The sequence below is a fragment of the Parus major genome, chromosome 2 (assembly GCF_001522545.3).
Source record: "Parus major isolate Abel chromosome 2, Parus_major1.1, whole genome shotgun sequence".
NCBI classification, from domain to species: Eukaryota; Metazoa; Chordata; class Aves; order Passeriformes; family Paridae; genus Parus; species Parus major.
Genome location: NC_031769.1, coordinates 5,986,438 through 6,010,691, shown reverse-complemented (window position 1 = coordinate 6,010,691; position 24,254 = coordinate 5,986,438). Strand labels below are relative to the sequence as shown.

At 42.4% G+C, this 24,254-nt stretch overlaps 1 protein-coding gene across 3 annotated transcripts in view; it reads left to right on the top strand.

The window, feature by feature from the left end:
* The window catches only part of PRKAG2 (protein kinase AMP-activated non-catalytic subunit gamma 2), a 209,367-nt gene that overhangs the window by 89,772 nt on the left and 95,341 nt on the right, over positions 1–24,254 (top strand). Inside the window, exon 1 of one of the 3 annotated variants that reach the window (XM_015653523.3) lies at positions 12,799–13,125. The exons of the other annotated variants lie outside the window; for them this stretch is intronic. Coding sequence (XP_015509009.1) covers positions 13,020–13,125 — 106 coding nt within the window. The 5' untranslated portion in view covers positions 12,799–13,019. Of the gene's footprint in view, positions 1–12,798; positions 13,126–24,254 lie in introns of those variants that run through there. 3 annotated transcript variants of the gene reach the window in all.

Below are 24,254 nucleotides of genomic sequence, written 5' to 3'. Positions count from 1 at the left end.
AGACATGTCACTGCAATTAAATGGCATTAAAGTCAACTCAGCAGCTGCTGAGGGCTGGCCAGAAGTCATGCTGCTGTTAAAGTCACCCATCAATTTGGGATGAGCTTTGAGGCAGTGTCTGGAGCTTTGTTTGGAGCAGCTGGAAGCCACTGTGGCTATCACAGGAAGTCCCTACAGCCCCTCTGGAAAGCTGGGATATGGAGACAGTGAACTTTGTCAGTGGAGGAGCTTACAAAGCAGAATGTGTAAAAAATCTGTGCTGCAGAATGGGAAACTTATATCCAGTGCATGCAGCTGCTTCCCTGGAGAGCCCAGCCACAACTCAGGAAGGGGGAATGCCAGGAGAGCATGGACCTACAGCAATGATTTTAGCCATATTTGGCTCTGGTTTAGTCAAGAGAGACAAGAGAGGATCCAGCTGCCCTGGGCTGGGCTGTGAATCTCACCTGTGCTTGGAATAAAGAATTGGAGAGTGTGATTATCAGGACTCACACCATCATTTTCACTCCTTTATTGCATTCTGTATTTCAGAAGAGGTGTGCAGTGGGAGAAGGCTTTTCTTGTGCACAAGTGTGTGTTCAGTGGGAGCGTCCTGGCACTGCCTCCATGCACTGACTTTTGCATCTTCAAACACTTCCAAGTGCTCTGATGGTTCCAGCAACATCAGACTTGGAGAAAGCAACAGCAAAAGGCATCACCACAAAATGAGCCTGTTGAGGCATCTCCACCTTTCTTTCCTCTCATTGCTATGAGAGGAAATGCCTATCATTTTGTCCATTCCAGTTTTAAAGCTGAGAAGAAGAGACATATTTTTCAGGGCTTGCTTCTGCTTCTAGGTTTCCATCTGTTTTTTGTCAACATCAAGTTTTTCTGAGTACATTTTTTGCCAGTGCTTAAATTTTAGGATTTGGAGTGCTGCAACAGGAAAGTGTCTTCTCCTGTCCACAGAGCTGTTGAAGTTGACAGTGCCCAAAATCTCACATCTGCTACCACTGTAACGAGAGGAAAATGAGAATTACATTGAATAGATGAACCTCATGTGTTCACACTGCTTTGTGCTTGACATCAGCTGGGAAGAGTTATGAGATTGTGGTACCTGTTCTTGTTGCAATCAAACTTTATTTACCCTTTTCAGATGATGCAGTCATGATGTTTAATGTTAAAATATATGGACTTTTTTTTTTCTTATGAGGAACTGGAAGAGGAAGGAGAGTATGCCCTTTGCATGAGCATGGCTAAACTGAGTCATTCCCCAGTGCAGAAGGGCTCTGCAGGAATGGGGACCTGGTGTTTGGGGTATCATTGTTGAAAGATCTGCTTGCTTATTCAAATCCTATTACATTATTAGGTAAATAAAACAAGTGACACTAAAGAAAGCATCTGAACAACACATCATTTCCTTTGGAAAATAACCCAACAGGGTGCTGAAATCTGCTGCTGTGGGACACCGGGATAACTGTGCACCGTTCCTCACTTGGCAACCATGTCAGGGACCAGACTGGAAAAATTGCCTTCAGTGGATTTACTTCTCTATCATCTAGCTGCCAGGAAGAGGAGTTTAGTGCTCTATTTTGTATATGCACTTTGGTCCTGTTTCTGTTTCTGCATGAAGCTCTCTAAAGTCCTTCCAAATTCTATACCATAAAGGATAATAAAATGCTATAGTACTTCATTAAATGGCATCCAGAACTCTTTTCTTCAGACACTAAAGCACAAATCAGATTGGGAGCAGAACAGCAATAAATGGAAAGACTGGGGAAAATTCACTTCCCGTTGGAGTAGCTGGATTTTTGCCATCAGTGAAAACCTGGAATCCATCCACTGTAACAAAAAATTAGCAGGTATTAATAATGCTCTTTTTTCCCAAGACTCCATGGATACCCACCGGTAGTGATTTACTGTAAGCACTCCATGAAAAGCAATGTTAAATCCTGCTGCCTTCAGCTTTGGAGGTCACAGAGAGACAGCTGAGCAAATCTCAGCTGTGGCAAATGCAAGGCATAAAATACTGTCACTGGGAAAGAAGGAGTAAAGGCTTAATCACATAGACAGATTCTCATATACTTTTTCCATGCTATTTTATAAGTGTTTATATAACTGAAAAGATTAACCTGGAGGAAAAAAAAAAAGGCTAGAAAAAAATTTTTTACGGCTTCTTATTTGTGGCTTTACTATGGTTGGGGAATTAGTTTGCATTTTACAAAGCCTAAAAGTGGGGGAGGAGAGAGAAGGAAGGATCTGAATAAGGAGAGATATTTGCATGGATATCAAAATATTAAAGAAAACCTAAAATTCCAAGGAGTTACTTCTGTCAAATGCAGACACGCAGGCAAATCCAAGGCTGGAACAGGACTCAGTATCCAGGCAACGTCAACATTTTTTTTTAAGCTACTGCCAGTGCCACTGACAGCTTTTGCCACTTTATGGTCATATTAAAAAAAGAAAATGCCTGACATCACTGAAATTCTTAGAAAGTACTTTCTTGTCCATCCAGCAGATGTGAGGCTGAGCAGCACACAGCACATGCACATCTTGCAAAAATTCCGAGGGAAAAATCCTGTGATGAATTCATGGCTAGGAACTTGTGTTTCTCTCTAAACCTGGCACTTTGTTTCCCTAAAGTTTCTTATCCTCTGCCTTGGACACAGATACTTGCTGTGCATTGGGGAAGGAATCGTGTTCAATTGAGCTGTTTATAAGCAATGCCTGCCACCTCACTGAAGGCTGCAGGATTAGAGGAGCCCTTTGCTGTGCTAAGGAAGCCTTCAGCTCTTCTTCCTTTGTTCTTTTTGCATGGTGCAAAAGCCAAGCAGGTAAATGAGGTTAAGAACTTCATTAATATGCTAATAATACTAATATAGGAGGGAAACAAGCCCTTGATTTGCAGCCTTAAAGGGTTAAGTTGGGATGGGTGGGCACAGTGCTGTAAAGAAAGAACACTGGTTTGCCATGTCCTCAGAGAAGTGCAAATGGTTTTGTGCTGGCAATGTTAACACAGTGGAACTTGGAGCTGAGCAGTTAAAACAGTTGAAGAGACAGGTTCATTCTTCACCATGGACCAACTCAGGGATCACCAAGCGCTCCTCAGGCATGGCTGCATGTTTTGTGCCTTTGCAGCAGACAGCAAAACCATCTGTCACCTCAGGAAGTGCCTGGTGATGGCAACCAAGGAAAGGTTGTGAAGAGACACAAAGCTTCACGGTCATGAAGGGGGGTACCACAAAAACCCAGTAAAAACTTGCTGCTGACATGATGTTCAGCTCACTGCTGGCTAAGTAGCTAAGCTTGTTAGGAGGAGATGCCCTGGGAGCTGCTAAGCTGCAGAAAGTCCTTTGGGTTCTGCTGGTCCTCCACACATTCCCTCCCACGCCAGATATGTGCAGGCTGTGATGTGGCAGGTCTGTGCAAGGTGGGAGGGTGAAGACTGGGACAGGAGCATCTCCCTCTGCTTCCAGTTTCCCCAGATCTTTGTCCATGACCCTGAGTGGACATTCACCATGTTTTGTGAAGTTTCATTAATTAATGTAGTTTAAGAGTGTGAATTTTGTAGCAGGTGTCTGTAAATAGGGAGGACTGAAGAGTGCAGGGGGAATTTGAAGGGCTGATTTAGGCTGGTGGTGTTGAGGGCTCTGATTCAAAGATCAGCAGGACCTTCCTAGTCAGCGCTGTGCTTGGCACAGGAGCTGGTGTCACATCTTTTAACACGTGCAGGAAAAAACCCACTCGGAAATTAATTTAAAGACATCTTGAGAAGCTCAGTTGTGCTGGCAGTGAGCCTGAGTTTTGCTACTGAGGCCAGTGGAAGTTTGGTCTCTTGGGTTGAGGGCTGGTGCTTTCCACCCTGCACTTTTTCCTCTCTGAGAAATTCCTGAAGACACAGGAATTTTGCTGTTTGCCTTTGAACGCGTAGGCTGTAATGGATATAGGCAGCAAATAAACAGGGAGGAAAGCCAGAAACTTGTGGTCACCATAAAAACCTACTTCATCTGTTGTGGGTCTTTATTTTCTTTTAGATTTTTAATTAACTTTCTGGTTAATAGGAGTAGAAAAGGGATCAGTCTAAGCATGAGACTCTAGCAGTGCAGTAGCATCTGAAAACAGATTTTCATCTGAAGCCCTCACAAAGATGATGTTGTGCAGTTGCCTGATAGCAGAGTTTTGTTCCTCTGGTTGTGCAGTTGCCTGATAGTAGAGTTTAGAATAAAACCAAAGTCTATTAATGCCATACTCAGTCCTATTTCAGTGTTTCTTCCTCCCCTCCTCTGCCCTTAAAGTATTTTATTATGACTGGAAACAACCTACCTAGTTTAAAGGAATATGTGGCTTGGAGCAGTAATTTCTGTTTGTGTCTGTTAGCACAGAGATTTTAATATTTTTTGCTTTAGTGACGTGCTTGCAAATGAGCTGAGTGTCAGATTTGCCAGGCTTTATTGCCAGCTGCCAGGTGATGATGGAGGGGGTTTTTTCCACAAATATTTAATAATAACAAAAGTGTTCAGCCTGGAACATGGGTAGGTTTTTACAGGCTGTTTTAGGCAACCTTGACTCTGAGAGCCAGAATTGCACCAGGTGGGAGAAGGTTCCTAGGCCTGTGTTAGAAATGTCCCCCTGAGGACAGAGGTACCTGAGTGAGGGACTAAGGATGCAGGAGACTTTTCAGGCAGACCAAGAAATTCAAGAGTCTCTGCTTCTGGATATATCCAGAGCTCTGTGACCATAACACTAAATTTGTGCTTTGTTTCTTGATGTGGAATTTAAGGATTAGTGACATGAGAGCCACTGGGTAGACTGCTGTCTACTTTAAGCACCAAAGTCACTGCATGAACCTTGACAAGATCTGAGCACCTGATGGCTCTCTACAACAAATCCTGGTCATCTGTGGTAGTATTTTAGATAATTTTAAAATTACTTGACAAGGTACAAATAGTATTGTGCTTGATCCAATCTATTGCTAAGTCACCACTAAAAGAGATTCCATTATTCCAGAATTCTCTCAATCTGAGGCTCAATATGTTTTGAGGAAGTGAACAGGGAAAGATGCTGGCTGCAAATTAAGTGTCAGCTGGGATGTGCCTGAGCACATCCTTTGATTCATAAGGGGATACTAAAATATAAATGACCGAGGAAGTGTTGTGTAAGGAGTGACAGTGGTGTTGCCCCTTTCTCACTCTGTCTCTGGCTTCCAAGCAGATCCCCAAGGACACAGCTGACAGCCTTTTCAGTCTCTTCCTTTATCATTAGCTGTTGTGAAAAGTTTCAGACTATTTTTTCTCCTGCCAGGTATTATGTGTGCAGGGTTGGATTTTCCAGGAATATTCTCTTGCTGCCTTGTAACTCCCAGGTTTCCAGCCCTTCTGTCATCTCGAGGCATAAAGACTCAAAGCTTTCTCTAGTTCATGTCTGCATTGGTCCCAGCCAACTCACTGAGATTTTTCACACAATCCTAAAAATAACAACTCTGAACTTTACAGTGCTTGGTGTTTTCACTCGTACAATGAATGAACAGGGAACTTTTTACCATCCAAGCTGTTCCACACTATGCTTTGAATCCTAGGATTGTGGCTCCCACAGTCACAGCAGCTTTTTAGCTGGATCCTGTGGGTCCTTTTTCCAAGTCATCTGTCTGCCAGTTACACAAATTGCTGTAGAATCATCAATAAATTTGAAATACTTTAGTTTCTAGATCACTGTCAACAGTAAAACAATCCGGCTTTCTCATATATGTCTACTGTCTCTTTCTTTGTCCTTTCTGTACCTTTGAAGATTGTTAAAGTGCCTCTCTACCACCCCAAAAATGCTGCAGGGTCTGTCCTTCTCACAGTGTTTTCATCTCTCTTTAAAAAGTCAGTGAAGTTTCTTTTGCTATAAAAATTGCTTGGTGTGATCTGAGTGCAAAAAATATAAAACAAACTCCTTTAAAACAAACAACAACAACAACAACAACAATAAAACCTGGAAAAAGAAACCAGAAAGATTTTCTCTTCCAGACCTCATGTGTGTGAAAATGTGTATTTTCTCCTCTATATTGCCATCTCTTCTGGCATATTTGGAAAACTAATCCTAGTAAGCTTCCTCTCTATTTCTCTCTCTCTATATATATATATGAGATGGTGGTGGTTCCTAAAGTGTTTGTCTTGGGAAGTTAACAGAAGTGATTTTCCAGTTGTTCAGTTATTATGACATTAAAGCATGCAAGGCACTTGGCTTTATTCCTTTGCTTCCAACTAATGATGCTTTTGAATTATTAATTTGTAGGAAAAGTAAAGGTAGAAAATGTAGATAGATCTTGGGGAGCTTTTGTGGACTTTTTTTGTATGGTTTTGTTTGATATTTTTTGTTGTTTAGGGGGTTTTTGGGGTTTTTTGTGCAGGTTTGTTGTTTTTTTTTTAATCCCTTGTATTGTTTTTTTAAAGACCTGAAAGCCTACTGTATTTTGCTAGGGATGACTTGAACAGAGGAAAGTGTTTTCTGCAATTGAAAAAGGACTGTACAGGGGCTTTCAGTGCAGTCCCTGTCTTCATACAGAGGATTCCTCCCTTTCTATTGTATTGCCCTTGCTGGAGAAATTCCACTTGTATTAAGAATGCAGAGTTGGGTGATCCTGTAGGAATTTTCCCTCTTGGCACCACTCCTGTGTTTGGTTCATCAGGATGGAGTCCTGTGCAGTGTCCTTGGCCATTGATGTAACCAGACTGGCAGTGGCTGTATAATTAGTTGAAGTCCTTCCCATGGATACCCTGGCTAGTCCTTGGGATTTTGTGAGCTTTGAGCTTGATTTGATGAGCAATTCAGCTCACTGCTACAAGACCCTGCTTTCAGTGCCAAAATAACATTTATATAAACACCAAGAAGTGACCTCAATGTAGGTTTCAGGTTATTCTGCACCATCACAGCAACAAAGAGCAGGAGATGCACACAAATGCTCCTTTGCCCTTCAGACTCATATGGAATGTTTCATTCCTCTGGAAGTTGCTGCTCCCTTGCAGCTGAACTATGAGGTCCATTTTTAATCAGTGAAGAATGGGAGAGTCATTGGTGAAACTGCTGGAGCCAGGAATGGGGAAGGCTTCTCAAGCATTATCTTTTATATTTATATTCTATATTTAGCTTTTCAAGGTGTGGCTCAATTTTCTCTTCAGTCAGCATTTCTGTGTTGTCTCACGCAGAAATCTAGACACACAGGTCTAATAGGATGCTGCTGGCCACTGTCTCTGATTTTATGTATATAAGATATATAGATATAGCATATATGCCTTTATTTGACCCACTGTGGGAGAGCCATGGGTCATTTTGGGGTGACTGGTTTGTGCAGGGTTGACATGCAAGGACAGCTGAGCACTGGTGCCAACAGTTGCTAATTCAGTGAGTTTTTCTCTTCTCTCCAAATAAATCTCTGAAAACAGAATCAGCACAGGCCTGTGTTTCTGTAGAATTGTAATGCTCTGATTTTTTAGTCTCTTATGTTTCATGGGAGTTCAGTATTTGGATAGTTGTATGAATTTCACTTTTCAGGTACTGGCCATCCCTAACATATCACTTTTTTTTTTAGCAATCTCAATAACTAATTAATTTGCTGACATTCCCTTTGTGCTCCTTTCAGTGCTGGCTTTAAGACTTTAACTGAAACTGAAGGTGGTATTTTGTTCAGTCCTACAATACCCATTTTAACTTTCATGTAATTTAATCTGTTTGAATTCATGAGAGCTGAAGAAACAGTAAAGAAAGGAAGATAAGAAGAGAACAAAAAGGAGATTTGTGATGTTCCAGTGAATCCCATCTCCTTCTCAAGGTTTTGTGGATCAATATATTTGAAAGACTTGACAGAAGCTAGAAGAAAGAGAAGCAAGAAGAGATGAGAAAAGCCCAAGTGGAAAATGCTTCTAAGGAACTTATTGTCTCTGTTGTTTTGGTTTGGGTTTTTTGGGTTTTTTTAAGTTACTGCTGATATGTTTTTCTTTAGCTGAGAACTTACTAAATTTTAGAAGTGGTGTTGTCACCAGACATCTTGTACTTCCTGGATTGAATACTGTTTTGGTGTTTTGAGCATAGCCAGATTGTGATGCATTTAAAAACAGCTCCATTTTCCACAATAAGATTTGAAATTGCTGAAGAAGTGACTGCTGGAAACATATGCACCAAGTTTATCAGAAAGATGTGGAGAAATGATAAAATTACCATCTGGATGGGATCATAGTCATCAGTCCTTTATTGCTCTCCTGGGATAGATGCTCTGGGTCTGAAATAGTGTATTTTTTATCAGAAATCACCAATATGCCAACACTACCATCGCTGTTACTCCTATTCCTGCTGGTTTGTGTTACATGCTCTGGAAAGGTAGGATAGGAAAACATCACAAAGACGCCAGGATGTAATTTATAAGTAATTTACCAAGAGTTCTGGGGAATATAGTGTGCACCTTAGGGGACTGCTAGTAAGAAGTGAAATTAAACTTTTAGATTTTTCTGACAGATTTTTCAGAGATTGAAATCTTTCTTAATGTGTAGTGAAAGCAGCATGAAATAATATTTAAAAAAGGGGGATGAAAACTCATTACAGGGAAATACTTGGTTATGATTATGGGAAGTAATTGAGCCCAGCTTGGAGTCATAAACTTGCAGGTCTTTTATGGGGTGTGAGCTGGGCTTGGACCAGATGGAGAAAGTGGTACTTTGTGTTTCTCTTTGAAAACCTGGGCTATATGTTCTGTTCAACCAGCCTGCAAATGGTGTTCAGGCTAAACAGGCTTTTTGTTATTGTGCATTGCATCACCTGGACTTGAGTGGATTTATTTATTATTTTTTTTGGAGGAAAAATCTCTTTTACATATTTATTTGCATGTTATTTTGAAATATTTTCCACATTTTCTATTTATATGAAATATGGTAGCAGTTAAGATCAGTCTGGTGTTGCAAGAGGTGTAAGCATGTGCCAGCACCAATGACAGCATTAGAAAATGCTTCATTTTGCCAACATTTATGTAGAGTTTAAAAAAGGAAAATTAGAAAAAAAGAATCCAATTTAGGGAAAACTTTTAGGACAACATGGATGAGAAACATGATCCATGTAGAAATGCAAGCATAACTCATGCTTTAGCTTTCTGAGTGTGGATCTGAACTTTCTTCTCTTAGCAATGACAAAAACAGAGGGCATTTTGAACAAGGAAATTCTCAGCAATGAGGAAAGGGAAATACTTGGTTTTGCTGATGTGCAGTCAGCAGCCAGTTCAAACAGTAATTGTCACTAAGGGGGTACCTATTCCTCTCAGCCTTCCTGTTTTGAGCTAAATGAGCTCTTAAATTTTGAGGAGGAAAACATTGTTTTTTTCCATTTTCACATCAGAATAAATTAGATAGCACTAACTGGTCCCCATTGCTTGCCCTCTATTGTTGCTGCATTTTTATGTCAGGTTCAAGATCCTGTTAAAAAGGCAACTGAAGAAATGGTTTGAAATATCAGTATTTAGAGTATTTTTGCCATGGCACAGCATTTACACCTCCATGAGATGAATGAATCAGTTTGTGTTTCAAAGCTCTGACATCTGGTGGCTGCACTTGTTTGGTGTGATGGCATCTTCCTTATTTTCTGTCTGGTGACCAAATCTGAACACTCACCTTCAATTCTACCTCACAGAATAAATCTTCACATCAAGACAAAAAATACTTGATTTCTGTATGTTTGTGCCTGAAGAGTCATGGCAAATCACTGGGGGGTAGGTGCTTTTATCCTGAGAGATGGAGAACTTAAAGCAAAAAGCATCAAAAAGAGGGAGCCCAGCCAGGGAGGGGGGTTTTTGGGCTGAGGTCTGGGGAGCTTTGCAGACACAGTGGAGCTAGAGAAGTGTTTCACACATAAACACCAGTGTTTGTTTGTTCCTTCCCCAAAAATAATTTTATTAAGCTGCCCATTGCTTGGTATCTCTCAGAGTGAGTTTGTACAGGATTTTTGGAGGGGCACGGTGTTATCCTTATGCAGCTGAAAAACCATAATATGGGATAAGTAATTTGGAAGACTTTAATGTAGCTTGACAAGAGTCCATTTCATGGTTCTTTGGAAGGGATGGAAAGGATTTGTGTTTTCAATCTCCAGAACATAGATGGCCCCAAAGGAACACTTTGAAGCACAGCTTTTTATTATTAGTTTTACAAGATCCTTGCACTGGAATCATTAAGAAGATGTAGTACCTGGTGTAAATGTGCAAGTACGGGCTAGACCATTAGCTGTGGGAGACAGACTGATTATACTCAAAACACTTAGTGCTTTTTTAACAAATTACTCTGAAAGTCAGTTGTTAAACAGTGTTGTTTCATTTTCTAGTAGCTCTGTGTAGAAACATTAGAGTCTTGCTGCTTCTCTTAATAAGGGGAAATGAGCCCTCCTGGTGCAATGGCCCTGCTTGAAAAGGTCATCAGCGACTATTTATCCTTGGTTTCTGTCAAAAAGGGGGCTGTTTCCATGCTGAAGTGATAGCAATTCTTATCTCATTAAAAAGGGATTTAAATTTTTTGCTTTCTGATGACATAAAGTCATTCTTAGCAATCCTTTGGCCACTGCAGAATGAGGGATGCTTTCCTGAAACTGGGGGAGCTTGAGGATCAAACTGCATTGGGGGTGTAGGCAACACTTCTTGTGATTTTGGCCAAGTAAAGACTGGAAAGGGAACTAAATAACTGTTATCAAATATGCCAGGGATGACTCTGGATCAGAAATGAACACTGTTCTCCATGTGCATGATAAGAGAAGAATGACTGGGCTCAGTTTGCAGCAAGAAGAATCCAGCTTTGGATTTGGGGAGCTGGTTTGCAAATGAGAAGTACTTATGGAAGTAGGTTGAGAATCAGCACATGAAATGTGCTTGTGGGGAGAGCCAGAGTTTGTCCCACTGCAGCTGATGTCTCAGTTGTGCTGCCATGATCGTGCCACAGTGAAGGGAGGGGACGGTGCAGATGAAGTTGCAGAGGTAAATGTGATCACACAAAGCCAGATGAGGTGTGCAGAGCTTAAGACTTCTTACAGCTACATTAAACCAAATATTTAATAACACAGACATTTTCCCCTGCTAATTCGTCAACTCATTGCTCCATTTGCTTCTCCTCTGCACTGGGTGAACAGTGAGTCTCAGTGGAGGGGCTGGAGAGGGGGCTTTGTAAACACACTGTGCTGACAGGAGATTTTATGTCAAGGATTGTTATTTGGTTAAAAGCAGCGGGATGTTCACTTGCAGAGCTGAAACAGGGCCAGAGATGAGGGTGAAAGAAAGTGGGAGAACTAGTCAGAAGGGGAAAGTCTGAGAACAGCTTCACGTTAATTATCATCATGCCTCACTTGGATATCACTTCAGAGCCTTGTGTGGAAGGTAATTAAGTGCCTTGGTAATAATTTGATCGTTCTGTTGCTAGGTGAAAGAACAAGGGTGTCCTCTGTACTGTCTTCTTCCACATTCTCTACAGGGCAGACTTGGGGGAGCCTCTGGTAGCTGAGGATGATGAAGGAACTTGCTGTCACCTTTGCACATATTCTTGGGGTCTCTGAAGGCCCAAGACATCCTTGCATGAGTGCATCTTTCTGAAAAAACAGAGCTTGCAAGGAATCTGTGTAGATAAAGGCCTTTTCTGCAGTATTCATGGCTGGGTTTTTTTTCCTTCCTAATGATATTAAGTCCCAGAAGCAATCATGGGCACAAGGAAAAAATCATGTTTCTTCGTAGAGGAAAAAGATTAAATAACCATTAATTCTTCATAGGAATAAAAAAAAAGATAAGACTCATTACTCATATAGGGTTTGATTTCTGAAAGAGCTGAGCCTCACAATATAGTGGTATCCAGAGGAAAGGCTGATTCTCTGAAACTTTTAAAAAAGCTTTTGATTTAACTGAGAATTTACTATAATCTTAGGAAGGCTGGTTACGATGGTTTGACCATGCCTTGGATCACGCTTCCACCCCTTTCCAGCTGCTCAAGATCCAGCCCACAATGATCAATCCCTTCCTAAAATAAACAGCTCTAAATGTACAGACTCAGAGCTGAACATCATCACACAGCCTGACTGATTGGGATGGGCAACAGCCTCATGCATGTTTGTCTCATTGAAAGGACCACGAGGTGGGTTTTGCTGTGTTACAAACAGCTGTGCTGGTGCCTTCTGCTTTGCAGAAAGCAAATTTGAACAGAGCAATCTACACTGAGCACAGGGATATGTGCAGCACGGGGAGGGCACGTCACAGAGAAGCTCCAGCCCGTCACTCCAGCTACAGTTTCCAGAAGGTATCAGCCTTCTTTTTATGAATTGGCAGGAGCTCGATCCCATGAATCCATCAGTCATTAGCTGTGGAGGGCTGGACGTTCCAGAGCTCATGGACAGTCAGCTGGGCTCTCCTGTCACTCCCAGGACTCAGGACACGTGAATCAAAATAGTTGGGTGATGTCACATCATGGTGCCAGTGTGCCTGGGACACTGCTGCCAGGAATTGTCTGTCCAGGGGTGCTTTCCTTTTACAGCCTGTTGAAAGAGTCATCATGCCAAGCTGCACATGACAGTTCCCTTCAAGAGGGCTGGTGGCTCCTTCACACAGGCAGTATTTTTTTAAACAAGGGAGCTTATCAGGCGGCTCCTGACCTTTTCCACATGAGCTGATCCACTGGGAAATGTTGTTTTGGTCTCCGTGGCTTCTGACAGCTGATGTATAAGAGCTCTATAGCTGCAAACTGGGCAGACTTTGAACTTCTCCCCGTGTCCACACAGACTTGCAGGGCAGTTACCGTATGCCGGAATTAAGGCTGGAAGCGCCTGGCGAGCAAGGGTCGGCAGCCTGCTGCAGGACAGCTCTCCACAAAGACAACAGCCAGGCACCTCAGAGCTGAGCTGCTGGCCAGCTGGACTTCTTTTGCAGCCACACTGTCTTTCTGGAAATTTATTTTCTCACAACTGGGCTTTTGGTATAAGCAACACCTCACCTTGCCCCTCGTGCTGCTTTTCTTTTGTCCAACGCCGGGCATGAGCGACAGCTGCCGCCACGCGAGTGCATGTTGCAGCTCATGAAGCGTTTTGGCAGCTTCAGAGGGAGCAAGAAGAGAAAGGAGAGATGCAAAATCTTGGAAAGGCGCCACTCCGACCCCCAGGGCCTGTCTGGTAAGGACCCTCTGCATCCAGAAAGGAGGGAGATGGTGTTAGTGAATAATGTTCACTGTTCTTTGGGAGAGGGTGATAGTGAATAATTGAGCAACAAGGTTGTGCTCCCCAGTTTCACAGACTGAATTGTGCATTTGTTAAGTGGAGGGTGTTTTGGAGTTGTTTTGTGCCAGAGATGAAAATCTGAGCTGACATCTGTAACCCACATCAGCCATAACCTTTAGGAAAAGAGTGGTGGTACAGGAAACTTTACAGTAAATGCTATGGCATTCAGAAGGGGCTGTTGCCTGATGCCACTTTAATTGAACAATAATAATTGAGTTCTAAGTTAAGTCTAATAGTATCTATTGAAACATGAATTTTAAGTAGAGAAAAAGTTCTTATCAGTGTCATAACTAATGCATTTAAAAACATCTTTCTGATACTGCAGTTATCAGTACAATTGTGTTTGAGTTGCAATTAGGGACCATTCTCTCTTAATCAAAAGATTTCCTGGTCACTGAGTATTAGCTCCAATACAGGTGCTGAGGTGTGTGTGTCAGGGAGTATCTGTGGTCACACAGGGATCAGCTGGTCAGGAGAAAGGGGATTTTTCAACAGGATCTGGCTGTTTTGTCTTAATAATGGAGAAATACCAGTTTTAATGCATTTCCTATATGGGCTAATGGTAGCTGTTTCTCTGAAGACCATGAGAGTTACTGAGAAATTCTGTTCTGTGACTAAGAGAGTTAAAACTGATGTTACACTGACTCAGCTGGATAAGGCTCAGTTTAGAGAGGCTGACATGTACAAAGACTCTTCTCCTCTCTATTGATCAGGAGTCACTGTGTCCAATCTAGCAGAATGATGAAAGTAGTAGTGTTGGACCAAATGGACAGTGTGGAGACATACATGTACATTTAGTGATGAAAAATTACAGCTGTTGGATGGGTGGCTGCCCAGGGGCCTGGTTTTCTATTTAATGTTTTCGAATTTATTTAGTGATTGGTTGTGTAATTTTTAAGTTGTAATCCTTGCAAACGCTTCTCCTTTTCTTCCTGTTGTGTACAGTTAAGTGATCTTAAATCTAAAACTGTTTGCTGTGTCTTGTTCTGTTTTCCTAAACCCACCTGAGGTTTTTTGTGGGAGTGGTAGGAAGGTCAAGGTGATTTGAATGAGAAATTACCCAGGTCTTTGGCATTTCACAGTGTCAGTAATATGCACAAAGACAGGTCACAGGGTTTATACAACAAGAAGGGGAATATTTATCCTAAAGACATAAAATTCCTTCCCAAATTTCTAATTGAATGTGCCAAATTCTCATGTAGAATAGATGGAAACGTGTGCTATTTGTTGATTGAATGTTGAATGGCACTTTGAACCACTAATTCACTGTCTTATTGTGGTTTCATCAGCAGAGGGAAATAGCCAGTATCTGCAAAAGGATTCACTGCTGGAAGCACTAAACATAGTGTTGCATGTCTGCTTCCTCTAACTCTAAACCCTGTCCTCAGCTCACTCCATGGAGAAAATAATTTGTTCTGCACCAAAAAATCTGACTGTATGAACTGTACTGTTTGTGACAAAGTTATATAAAAAAAATTGGAAGTATAATTCCAGCAGTGCCAAAATACTTGCTCCTTCTTTCCCTCATTTGTATTATTCCAGCTTTGTAGCCCACTCCAGTGATACACAGTGAGCACCAGGCAGAGTTTTCTGCACAGCTTTCACACATTTCACAGATTTTTCAGATGCTGTTCTTGTAAGAGTGTGACCTGGTCAGCTCCCTGCACTTCCATCATCAACAGAGAACCACCAAGTCACAAGGGAAAAATCAAATGGGATGTGTCTGAGTTATTGCCTTCTTTGGATGCCCTGCTGTGGGGATTGCCTCTGCCATCCCAACAGAGTCCGGGTTCTTTTCAGGGAACAGGTTAGCATACTTGCAAATGCCTTCCCCTCATCCCCCCACCCCAATGGCCTTAATTAAATGCAGGGAAGTGTCAAAACGAAAGCTTTGCATTATTTGCTACATTTAATCTGTATCTTGTAGTTATTAGGCCTCAATAAACACTTTCTGAGCAGCTTTCAAGGGAACTGTTGGCACTCAGCAGGTTTTATGATCAGTATTAGTGTGTGCAGGAGCGCTGGTAGCAGCCAGGCTTGGTGGCTTCTCAGGGTTGATCACACACCAGCACATCCCATTTGGTTGTCATCTACCATCAGATGAGAAATGAGTGGCAGCAGCCTCCCTGTTGCTAAATGAGCATGGATTGTATTCAGAAAAGGGGTGGAAAAGGAAAGAAGAAAATATCCCCTGATATTTACCCAAAAGGGGTAATCTAATATCTGGACTGGTTGAATTTGGAATTTCTGATTTTTCTTTGCCACTTCTGCATATGTTTTATGGAAGAATCCTCCAGTTCTTGTAAATAGGATTGGGACATGGCAGCTTCTTGGCTTCCCAGGGCTAGATGGCATCAGGCCACTCCAACTAAAATTATAAAGTAGTACCATTCTTCTGTGTATCAGTTGAGCTAAACCCCTTCTCTCCTCTGCACTGGTGCAGAAGTTGCAAGCTGGTGGAGAAATAAAGAGTGGCATTGCTAAGGATGGGCATCTCTGTAATTCCCTAGGTTTGGAACTTTATAGTCCTTTTATTCCAAGTGCACAGCAAGGGGAGACATGAATGCAAACAGAAGGGGAGAACACACAAAGAGGGAAAGGAGAAAAACACAAATGAGTACCAGGAGCAAACGAGAGCAGGAGTGAAGGCAGAGATCCCGCAGTTTGCTCTGGGAGAGGAGCAGCCAACAGGGACACCTCAAAGCTTGAGCTGTCCACCAAACAGCAGGGAAGCTGATTTATGCAGTAGGATTTTGGCAGGGCTGAGAACAGGCGTTACCTGAACTTTCTCCAGCCTCTAGATCACTGCTGCATCGTTTCCTCCTTCCTCTTGCAGTTGCTGTGCGGGGTTCTGGCGGTTTCTCCTCCTGGCAGCAGCTTGATGTATTGTAAATGGATAGGCTCTGTGGCATTTCTGAAGGGGAAAAATTTGTGACCCCAGAGAGGCTAATTGCTCTGCCCTTTAAACAACACCATGTATTCCACAAAGAACTGAGTGACATATGCAAAAGGAGTAATATTTAAAGAGTTTTTTCCCTACCCAAGTCATGCCCAGCAAAGGAAATGCTCTGCAGCACATGTGGCTGCTGTGAGGGCTGCCTCGTGCCAGGCATTTAGCCTCAAAACGCTTGCTTTGGAGTCTTTTAGCTGCATAGAATTTCCCAGGAGCTTCTCCTTGCCCATGCTCCTTCTCTTGGGGTTTGTTACTTTAGTCAGGTGACTTTTAATGATCAGGTGCCAAAGCTGAGCCCCAACAAGCCAGGTCCAAGGGGCTCTAAGCAAACCTCAGTGCTGCCCCTCAGCTTCTGTCCTGTCCCACCTCAATGGCACTCTTGAGGATAATTTCCCTGTCAGTTGTTATAATTAGGTGCATATTGGGACTAAATTGGAGAGAGCTTGCTGGATGTCTCAGACCCCAATGAACACAAGTGCAAAGATGCTTCAGCCCCGCATGAATCGGGCGGTCCCAGAGCCGCTCCATAACTTGCTCAGTGCATGTTTTGTCTCATGTCTCTGTAACCACCATGGAATGGAGGGCTGCTGAGGCTCTAGAGTGCATCTGGGAGGTGCTGTGGGGTGTCCCTACGCACTCAACCTAAAGGAAAATGACTTCCCCTCTCAGTCAAAAACTCAAGGGGCCTTCTTCCGTCTCGTGCCATGGTCCTTCCCAGACCCCGGGGGCTGGGTGTGAGTATGGATTGTGTGTCAAGTAGAGAAATTATGTTCTTCCTTCCCAATAATGGGGATGTGGTGACTGATCCATGATGACCATGTGCAGGTAATGTGCCATGGGATGTGACCAGCTCATACAGCTGTCCATGTCAGGGACTGACACCAAACCAAAGAGTTGGTGTTTCACAGCCCCTCCGAGTGTAAATGAAAACCCAGGGGATAATTCAGCCTGGCTCTCATCAGCGTCCATTGGCACAAGCCTGAGAACAGGCACAGAAAACATAGGAGAAGTGCAGGGTGAAAAAACATGAAACATAGAAGACATGACGGAGAAGCAATTGCAAAAAAGAAACAGGACTTTATCTCCTTCTTTTCCAGCCTGGAGAGCTGCAGCTCACCCAGTGCTTCACCCCAAAGTGGGTGATGCTGTTTGTGGGGGGATCAGAGATACTTATTTTTCTTATTCTGGTGGGATGTTTTTGTTATGAGGAAGTGGAGGAGAAATCATAGTGAAAAAAATTATGGAGAAACAAATGAGAGTGAAGAAAAGCATGTTCCAGTGCTGCCATAAATGAACTGAAAGAGCAAAATCCTGTTGTTCCAGTAAAGCAGCTTAAAACCACCATCATCAGAGACTAGGTTTGAGAGACTGAGACAACTTTGGTTTGTTAATGATTTTCTCTACTGGTTTTCATGCTCTGTTGAGCTGACAGTGATTTTAGAAGATGTGCAGTCCTGGTTGATCAGTACTGATTAATCTTGTACTACAGAGTGCATCAAGACCTGGAAGCTGTGAAATTTCTGTAGCTGGTTGTTGGGAAGGAGAAAATCAGCGACAAGCCTGATTAAACCTTTGAGACTTTTTAATTTGCCATTTTCTGCTTCCTTATAGTCACTGTCCTGGTGCTTTCTGGCACAACCTGGCTTTGTGCACAGCTTTGAGGCATTCTGAATGGGGGGAAAGGACTCTGGGCATGAAGCACTAGAAACAGAAAGGTGTTTTCAAGCAGGCACCTGTAAATTCAGACAGTAATAAACCCCATAAGACCTCCACTGATTTGGTGAAAACTGAAATGGAAATGCATTGAACAATGTGCAGCATCCTGCTTCTGCAGCTCTTGCAGGCTTAAAGAAGATGTAGACTCTGACCTCATGATGAGTTGTCCAAGAATGCAAATTCTCTGAGTAATTTATTTTCAAAGAAGTTATTTTTGCCTGAAGGGCAAGTTAGACATGTAAAAATACAGTGTGTTCTCAAGGCACAAATTTCCAGATCAGTGCTGCAAATGAATCTGCCCACTGACTCTTCCTCCTAGCCCTGCTCCAGGCAGCTCTGTGTGTCTCATCACAAAATCTGGTCAAAAATATCTGTATTACTACAAATGACTGAATTATTCAGCACTGACATGATATTGTCAACAACATGGTGAGAGCAGCAGGGCCAAGCCTCCCTTTTGATTGGCTGCTTTTCAAACTGTGCAGGTTTTTGGGCAGGGAGATCTCCCATCTGGGAGGAATCCATGTGGTTCTGGTTCTTGTTGCCACTTGTGGGTGAAGGTGTTTGTCCCTTAGACACAGCAAGGGGAGAGAGATTTCATTTTTAACTGTCTGAAGGATACTTTACTGCAATTCTGACACTATTCAAATAGTGTTATTTGAAAAGTAGGATAAATGTTGTTCCTGAGTGAAAGAAATTAAAAGCAAATCTTGGGATTGAATCTGAGAAAAGATGTGAAATGCAAGTATGGGGAGGAGTTCATTGCAGAAGGAAAAACTGAGATAGAAGGAAGCTGGATACTGACTGTGAGTGAAAGAGGGTGCAGATCCTGCCTTTTTCTGACAGCAAATAATATTCATGTATTTATCAGTATTTCTTTTTTCCATCCTCCACTTCTGTTATCTTCAGGTAACAAGTAATTTCTGATATGTATGTAAGGCCAGACACTATCTCTGTTACTTCTGATATAAATAAATATCCGATTCATTTTTGAGGCTGAAATAAAATAATGTAGATAAGACTTTTATATGTGGCACCTCAGTTTAATGAACACAGCCTGGAGTGCCTTCATGATGGATGCTGGAGGGTCACTGCCTACATACTAAAAATCCCTGGAATTACACATTTCCATGCATCCTCTCTCATCCTTATTACACCAGCTGGGAGTCGCATAGAGATATTTTTTTTCCCCTGCTTTCCCTGTACTTTCCAAGGGTTCTCACTTCAAAAGAATATCTCTGCATGAGAAGCTGTTATCCTAGACTGACTTTCTACTTATTTGAATGTGTTAAGCTAGACCACAATTTATTTATACTCCCATGCAACTATATTACAAATCCTGTTGTCAGACTCTAAAAGCAAATTTCAAGCCCAGGTCTGTTTTTACAGCCTAAAATTGCACTTGACAGTAGAATTTAGGTAGGTGGGTACTTTTGTTTAATTAGAAATCAATGTTTTGGACTATTGACTCCTTGCTCAAAGTTTCAGCAAATTGCCCAAGACTGCAATTTAAAAGATGTTGTTAAAGCAGTTTGTTTGTCAGGTTTAGTGGATCAGCAAATCCCAGGAATTACCAAGATTCAGCTGTTTTCTACTTTCACCTCTATTCTGAAAGCAGTTCAAGGACTTAAAAGTGCCCGTAATGCTGAGATTGAATGCCTTGAAATTGTTTCAGCCATTTGATGTCATTCCAGAGTCACAGTGACACGTGAAGGCTTCGCTCTCGGGAGATGAAGGGCTGCTCTGTGAGATATCGTGGTGCAGCTGGCAGGCTTGGCTGAGAGGCCTGAATTCTCCCTGCTGGAAAGGTCACACAGCCTTACTTGGTTTAAGGACAGACCCCGTGCTTGCACCAGAGAGTTCCCATTCTGTCCTTTTTCTGCTCCTTCTTCGATAAAGTTGGGGCAATTTAGCTGGAGGAGGAGTGATGGGATTAGCTGACATTAATTAATAGCATCCTGTTGTTTCTTCAGAGTTTCTTCCAGGCATTGGAAAACAGCTGCTTCCCAGTACTTTGTTCCCTGTGGGGCAACAAGGACCCTTTTGACACACTTGGAGCTACAGTCACCGGATTGTTTAACAGATCCTGCCCATCTGGCTCCGTGGTTTTATTTCAGTCAGAGCAAGAATGATGACAGTGAACGCAGGAGCCCTGTGACAATCCTGCCTTTCCTTGAGGGTGATGCTCCTGAAGAGGAACAGATGATTTGTGACATTTTCATTGCTTGTATAGAGTATAATTAGGGATAATAAACAAGAACAGGACAATAAATTAATTTAAGAAATACAAATCAGGCAGAAATGAGATAGCAAGTCAAACTGAGACATGAAGGAGATGGAAAGCTTGCACTGGAAGGGTTCTTGCTGCAAAAGTTGGGTGGCTGTTCAGAGGTAAGGGTTGCACCAGTCTCCTTGAGAGGAGGATTGAATTGAAAGGAGGAGAAGCTGGAATAATGTCAGCATTTCCCAAGGGACCTAATTGTATTAAGGAATTTAGGGATCGGTATGGGGCCTGGTAATGTCCATCAGGGATTATGGGTGATGAGGTGAGCCTGCAGCAGGACATGCTGGGTCCTGCCTCCCAATGAGTCAGTCACCCCAGGACTTGGGGTTGTGGTGGATATAATCTGGAAAATGATACAGAAATGTGCTGTCACTATCAGCAGGTGAACCACACACTGGGTTACATCAGGAGGAATGCAGCAATCCAGTCTAGGGAGTTATTATCCCCCTCCACCTTGGCCTGCTGGGCTGCACCTGGAACAAGGTATCCAATTTCTGATTCCCCCTCAACAGAAGGACAGAAAGAGGCTGGGAAACTGAAGTTTTTTCTGTAGGGCTGTCAAAATGTTTTGTGACCTACAGCAGATGTTTTGGGATCTGCGAGGAGAGGCTGAGGAAACTGGCAGGATATTTTTTGTCCAGCAAACAGAAGACTAAGGTGCAATTTAATAGCAGCTTGCAACTCTCAGAAGGGCACTTTGAAAGGTGATAGGGCCAAACTCTTGTAAGGAGTCACAGATGGTAAAAGAAGGAGGACAAGGCAAGAATTTGTGCCTGAGGAGGATCAGGCTCAGCAAAAACTCCCTCAAGAGGTTTTTGGGGTACTGGCACAGGTAACCTACAGAGGCTGTGGCCTCCATCCTAAGAGATTTTCAAGAGTCTCCTAATCAAAACAATGGTTGACTTAGTCTTGGTTGATACCAGACCTGTTTTGAGCAAGACATAGAAGAAAAGGCCTCCAGACATCCTTTCCAACCTGCATTTCTGCCATGCTCATTTGTTCATTTGCAAGGAAAGCTGAAATTGCAAATATTGTAGCTGTTCATCTTTTCCCACCCAATTCTCAACGCAGGCACAAAATTCTTCTTGTTTTGATGAACATTCAAGATCAGAGTGCTTCTTGGTGGATGTATTTGTGCAGCTGATTTAAAGAAGGGGACCACTGCAAAGCTGAAGACCACCAGCACATTTACTGGGCCAACAGAGGCAGCAAGATGTGTGTGTTTCCTAAAACAGGTACCCAGGCTGCCTTCTGGCTGTTTCATATGCATTAAGCATCACCCTGAGGGTCCTGGGCAGTTTTTAATGCCCCTGAGCTGAGCAGTGTCTGAACACCCCCAGCTGCTGCCCCACTTTGGGGAGTGCTCCTTTCCCAGCCCCAGGAATTGCAGTGGGACTCAGCTTGTATCAGCTATCTGTCACTATAGCAACTCCTCACTTAACCAGTCCCCGCACTAAAAATAGATCACCTTGATCTCAAGGAAAGAAAACCAAAAGAAATCAAAAGGGGCAGTGATAGGAAGCGCTGTAGAGTCAGGTATTGACTGAAGTCTGGGGAATTTGAAACCTCCTAGGAATTATCTGTCACATAAAACAAATATTTCAGGGGAATCTGTTTATCCAGAAGCCCCCCTTTGTCTCTGGGTTTGAAGCTTTAGCAAAGGACATGAGTTTTTATCAGAAGGATATGTTTGCAGCTATCACCCAGCACATGGGATGTGAAACCCTGTGGGATGCTGTTTAGCTGGTTAAGACATGTGAGGGATCTTATCTTCCCTATAAGCAGACCTGCAGCTCTGTCACCAGAGCTGATAGCCTCCTGTGCCTTTGTATATAAGCTATCAAAATCCCTGCTCGTTTTGAAATTGTTGCTGGTGTCTGCAAGGACAGAGTTGTGAGGGACCCAAACCTGAAAAAAAGCAAATGCTGTTGGTGAAGTTGCTGTTATCTCACGTTGCAGTTAAGGAGAGCTGAGTGTTTTGGCACCTGATAGGAACTGGGCCCTCTGTAAGGGACGTGTAAATGATACTTGATCCTATTTTTCCTCTAAACCCAGCTAGTGCTTGCATCTTATCCTCATGAAGATAGGGCAGTAGGTGTGAAGGTAAAATAGCAACAACATTAAAAGTTTGTTAAAGAGCTACAGAATAAACTGAAAATGCCTTTGATGGGAAAAGAACAGAATTTTCATAAAGACAGCTCATATATCACAGGCAGAATATATGATGCTCAGGAAAGGGTTCATTTAGCTTGTAGAGATGACTGGAATTAGCATCAGGTATTCAGAATTATCAGTCAGCAAGAGTTTGTTCTTGATAAGGGGCCAGATTATTTTAATGACCTTTTAGGGCTGACAGTTTACAGACACAGCTGATAATAAAATGTGTAGGTGCTTAACTGCCCCTGTCCTGAATATACTGATTCTTGTTTTGTTTAATATTATAAATTGTGTCTTTTACATTTAGTTAATCTTCCAAGAACTAAGATAAGCAGCTTTCAATGCTGACATGCACCTGTGCAACAGGGGAGGGTGAGAGGTGGCACCCAATCCCCAATTCCCTCCATCCTTTTCAAGGATATTATTGCAAAATATAGAATTAGTTCTTAGTACATTTTTTGACCTCACTTGAGACCCACTGCTTTTACACTATCTGGGGATCAGACCCATATTCCTCACCTCTCTTTTCACCAGATGATCTTTTTACTCTGCTTTAGAGCTGTGAAGGAGCACTGCAAAGTTATTAGATATCCTAAGTGTATTCCCAAACAGCAGGCATGGAGGTGTGAAAATAGAAGTGTAAGTTTTGTAAACAGAAGAAAGTCATTCATTGAAAAGCTCCTGTGATACAAAGCCCACCCAAGGCATGGCTCCAGCCCTCTGTCACTGATTTTGGGGATCTAAAACTTTATCAACATTTGGACGAATGTCTCTAACACAGAGATGTTAATGAGGAGGAGATGAGAGCAAATGAACTGTACATATCATGCAAAGACTTGTACAGGTGTAGTCACAAGTCTTCTGGAGATGCTGGTTACCACCACTCAAGGTGACAATGCTATATTTGCCAAAGGCAGAAGTTCTCCCCAAATTGGAGGAGTTAGTGCCAATAAATTCCCTGTCTAGTGCTTTTATTCCCACCTCCAGCCTGGCAGCAGATTTGGCACAGTTACAAAATTTGCAACAGGAAAGAGCAGGGTGCCCAGTACCAGTATTCTCCTCTCATGATCTTTTCATGACAGTAAACTGTTTTTTACCTCACTTAGCTGGAAAGATTATAGAAGTGCTTCTTCTGCCTCTGAAGAAGCTTCTGCTTCCACTGAGATGTAGTAAAACTCCCCTTCATACCCCAGAGCAAGTGACAATTTTCTCCTGCTGTCAGACTTGGGTTTACTTTCTTCCCTATTTTCTCCTCTTATCCTGTAATAGGAAACCAAAGTTTTCAATTCCATCAGCCAGGTCCTTGTTTAAAACTTCACAGAAATCCTTCTGGGCAGCAGCAATAGGAAAACTAGACACTATGTGAAGTCTGTTTGAACTTTAAGGGTTGTAAACAAGGGTCTTAATGTAAATCATTACAACTTTTTCTCAAAATAAATACCAGTCTGATACAGAGCATAAAGCAAAGCAGCACCATACCCGTACAAGAAATCCCAGCAGCATAAACTAACCTTGAGATGTAGGAGACTAATACAGAAAAAATGTAAAATACTCAAGACTGACAAAACTAATCCTAACTGAGGAGACTTGTAGAGAAATGGTGATATTATGGGTTTGAAGTGCCAGCTGAAATGAAAGCCTGGAAAATACTGAATGAGCAGCATTCCATAATATTTAATTACAAAACTCTCTGGGAGATCAAGAGATGCTGCTTCTCTGTTGGGTGGAGCTGGTGAGTGGTCAGGACCTAGAATGATACACCTGGTGCTGGCTCTTGGCCAAAAATTAGGTCTGTGAGGCTCATACATGAAGGGGAAAGTCAGCCTAAACTGGAAAGGGAATTAGGCTGAAGAAATCATACCAGTGGAAGTTTTTCTCTCCATCTGGGGATAGAGAATAACCTCAGTCTCACTG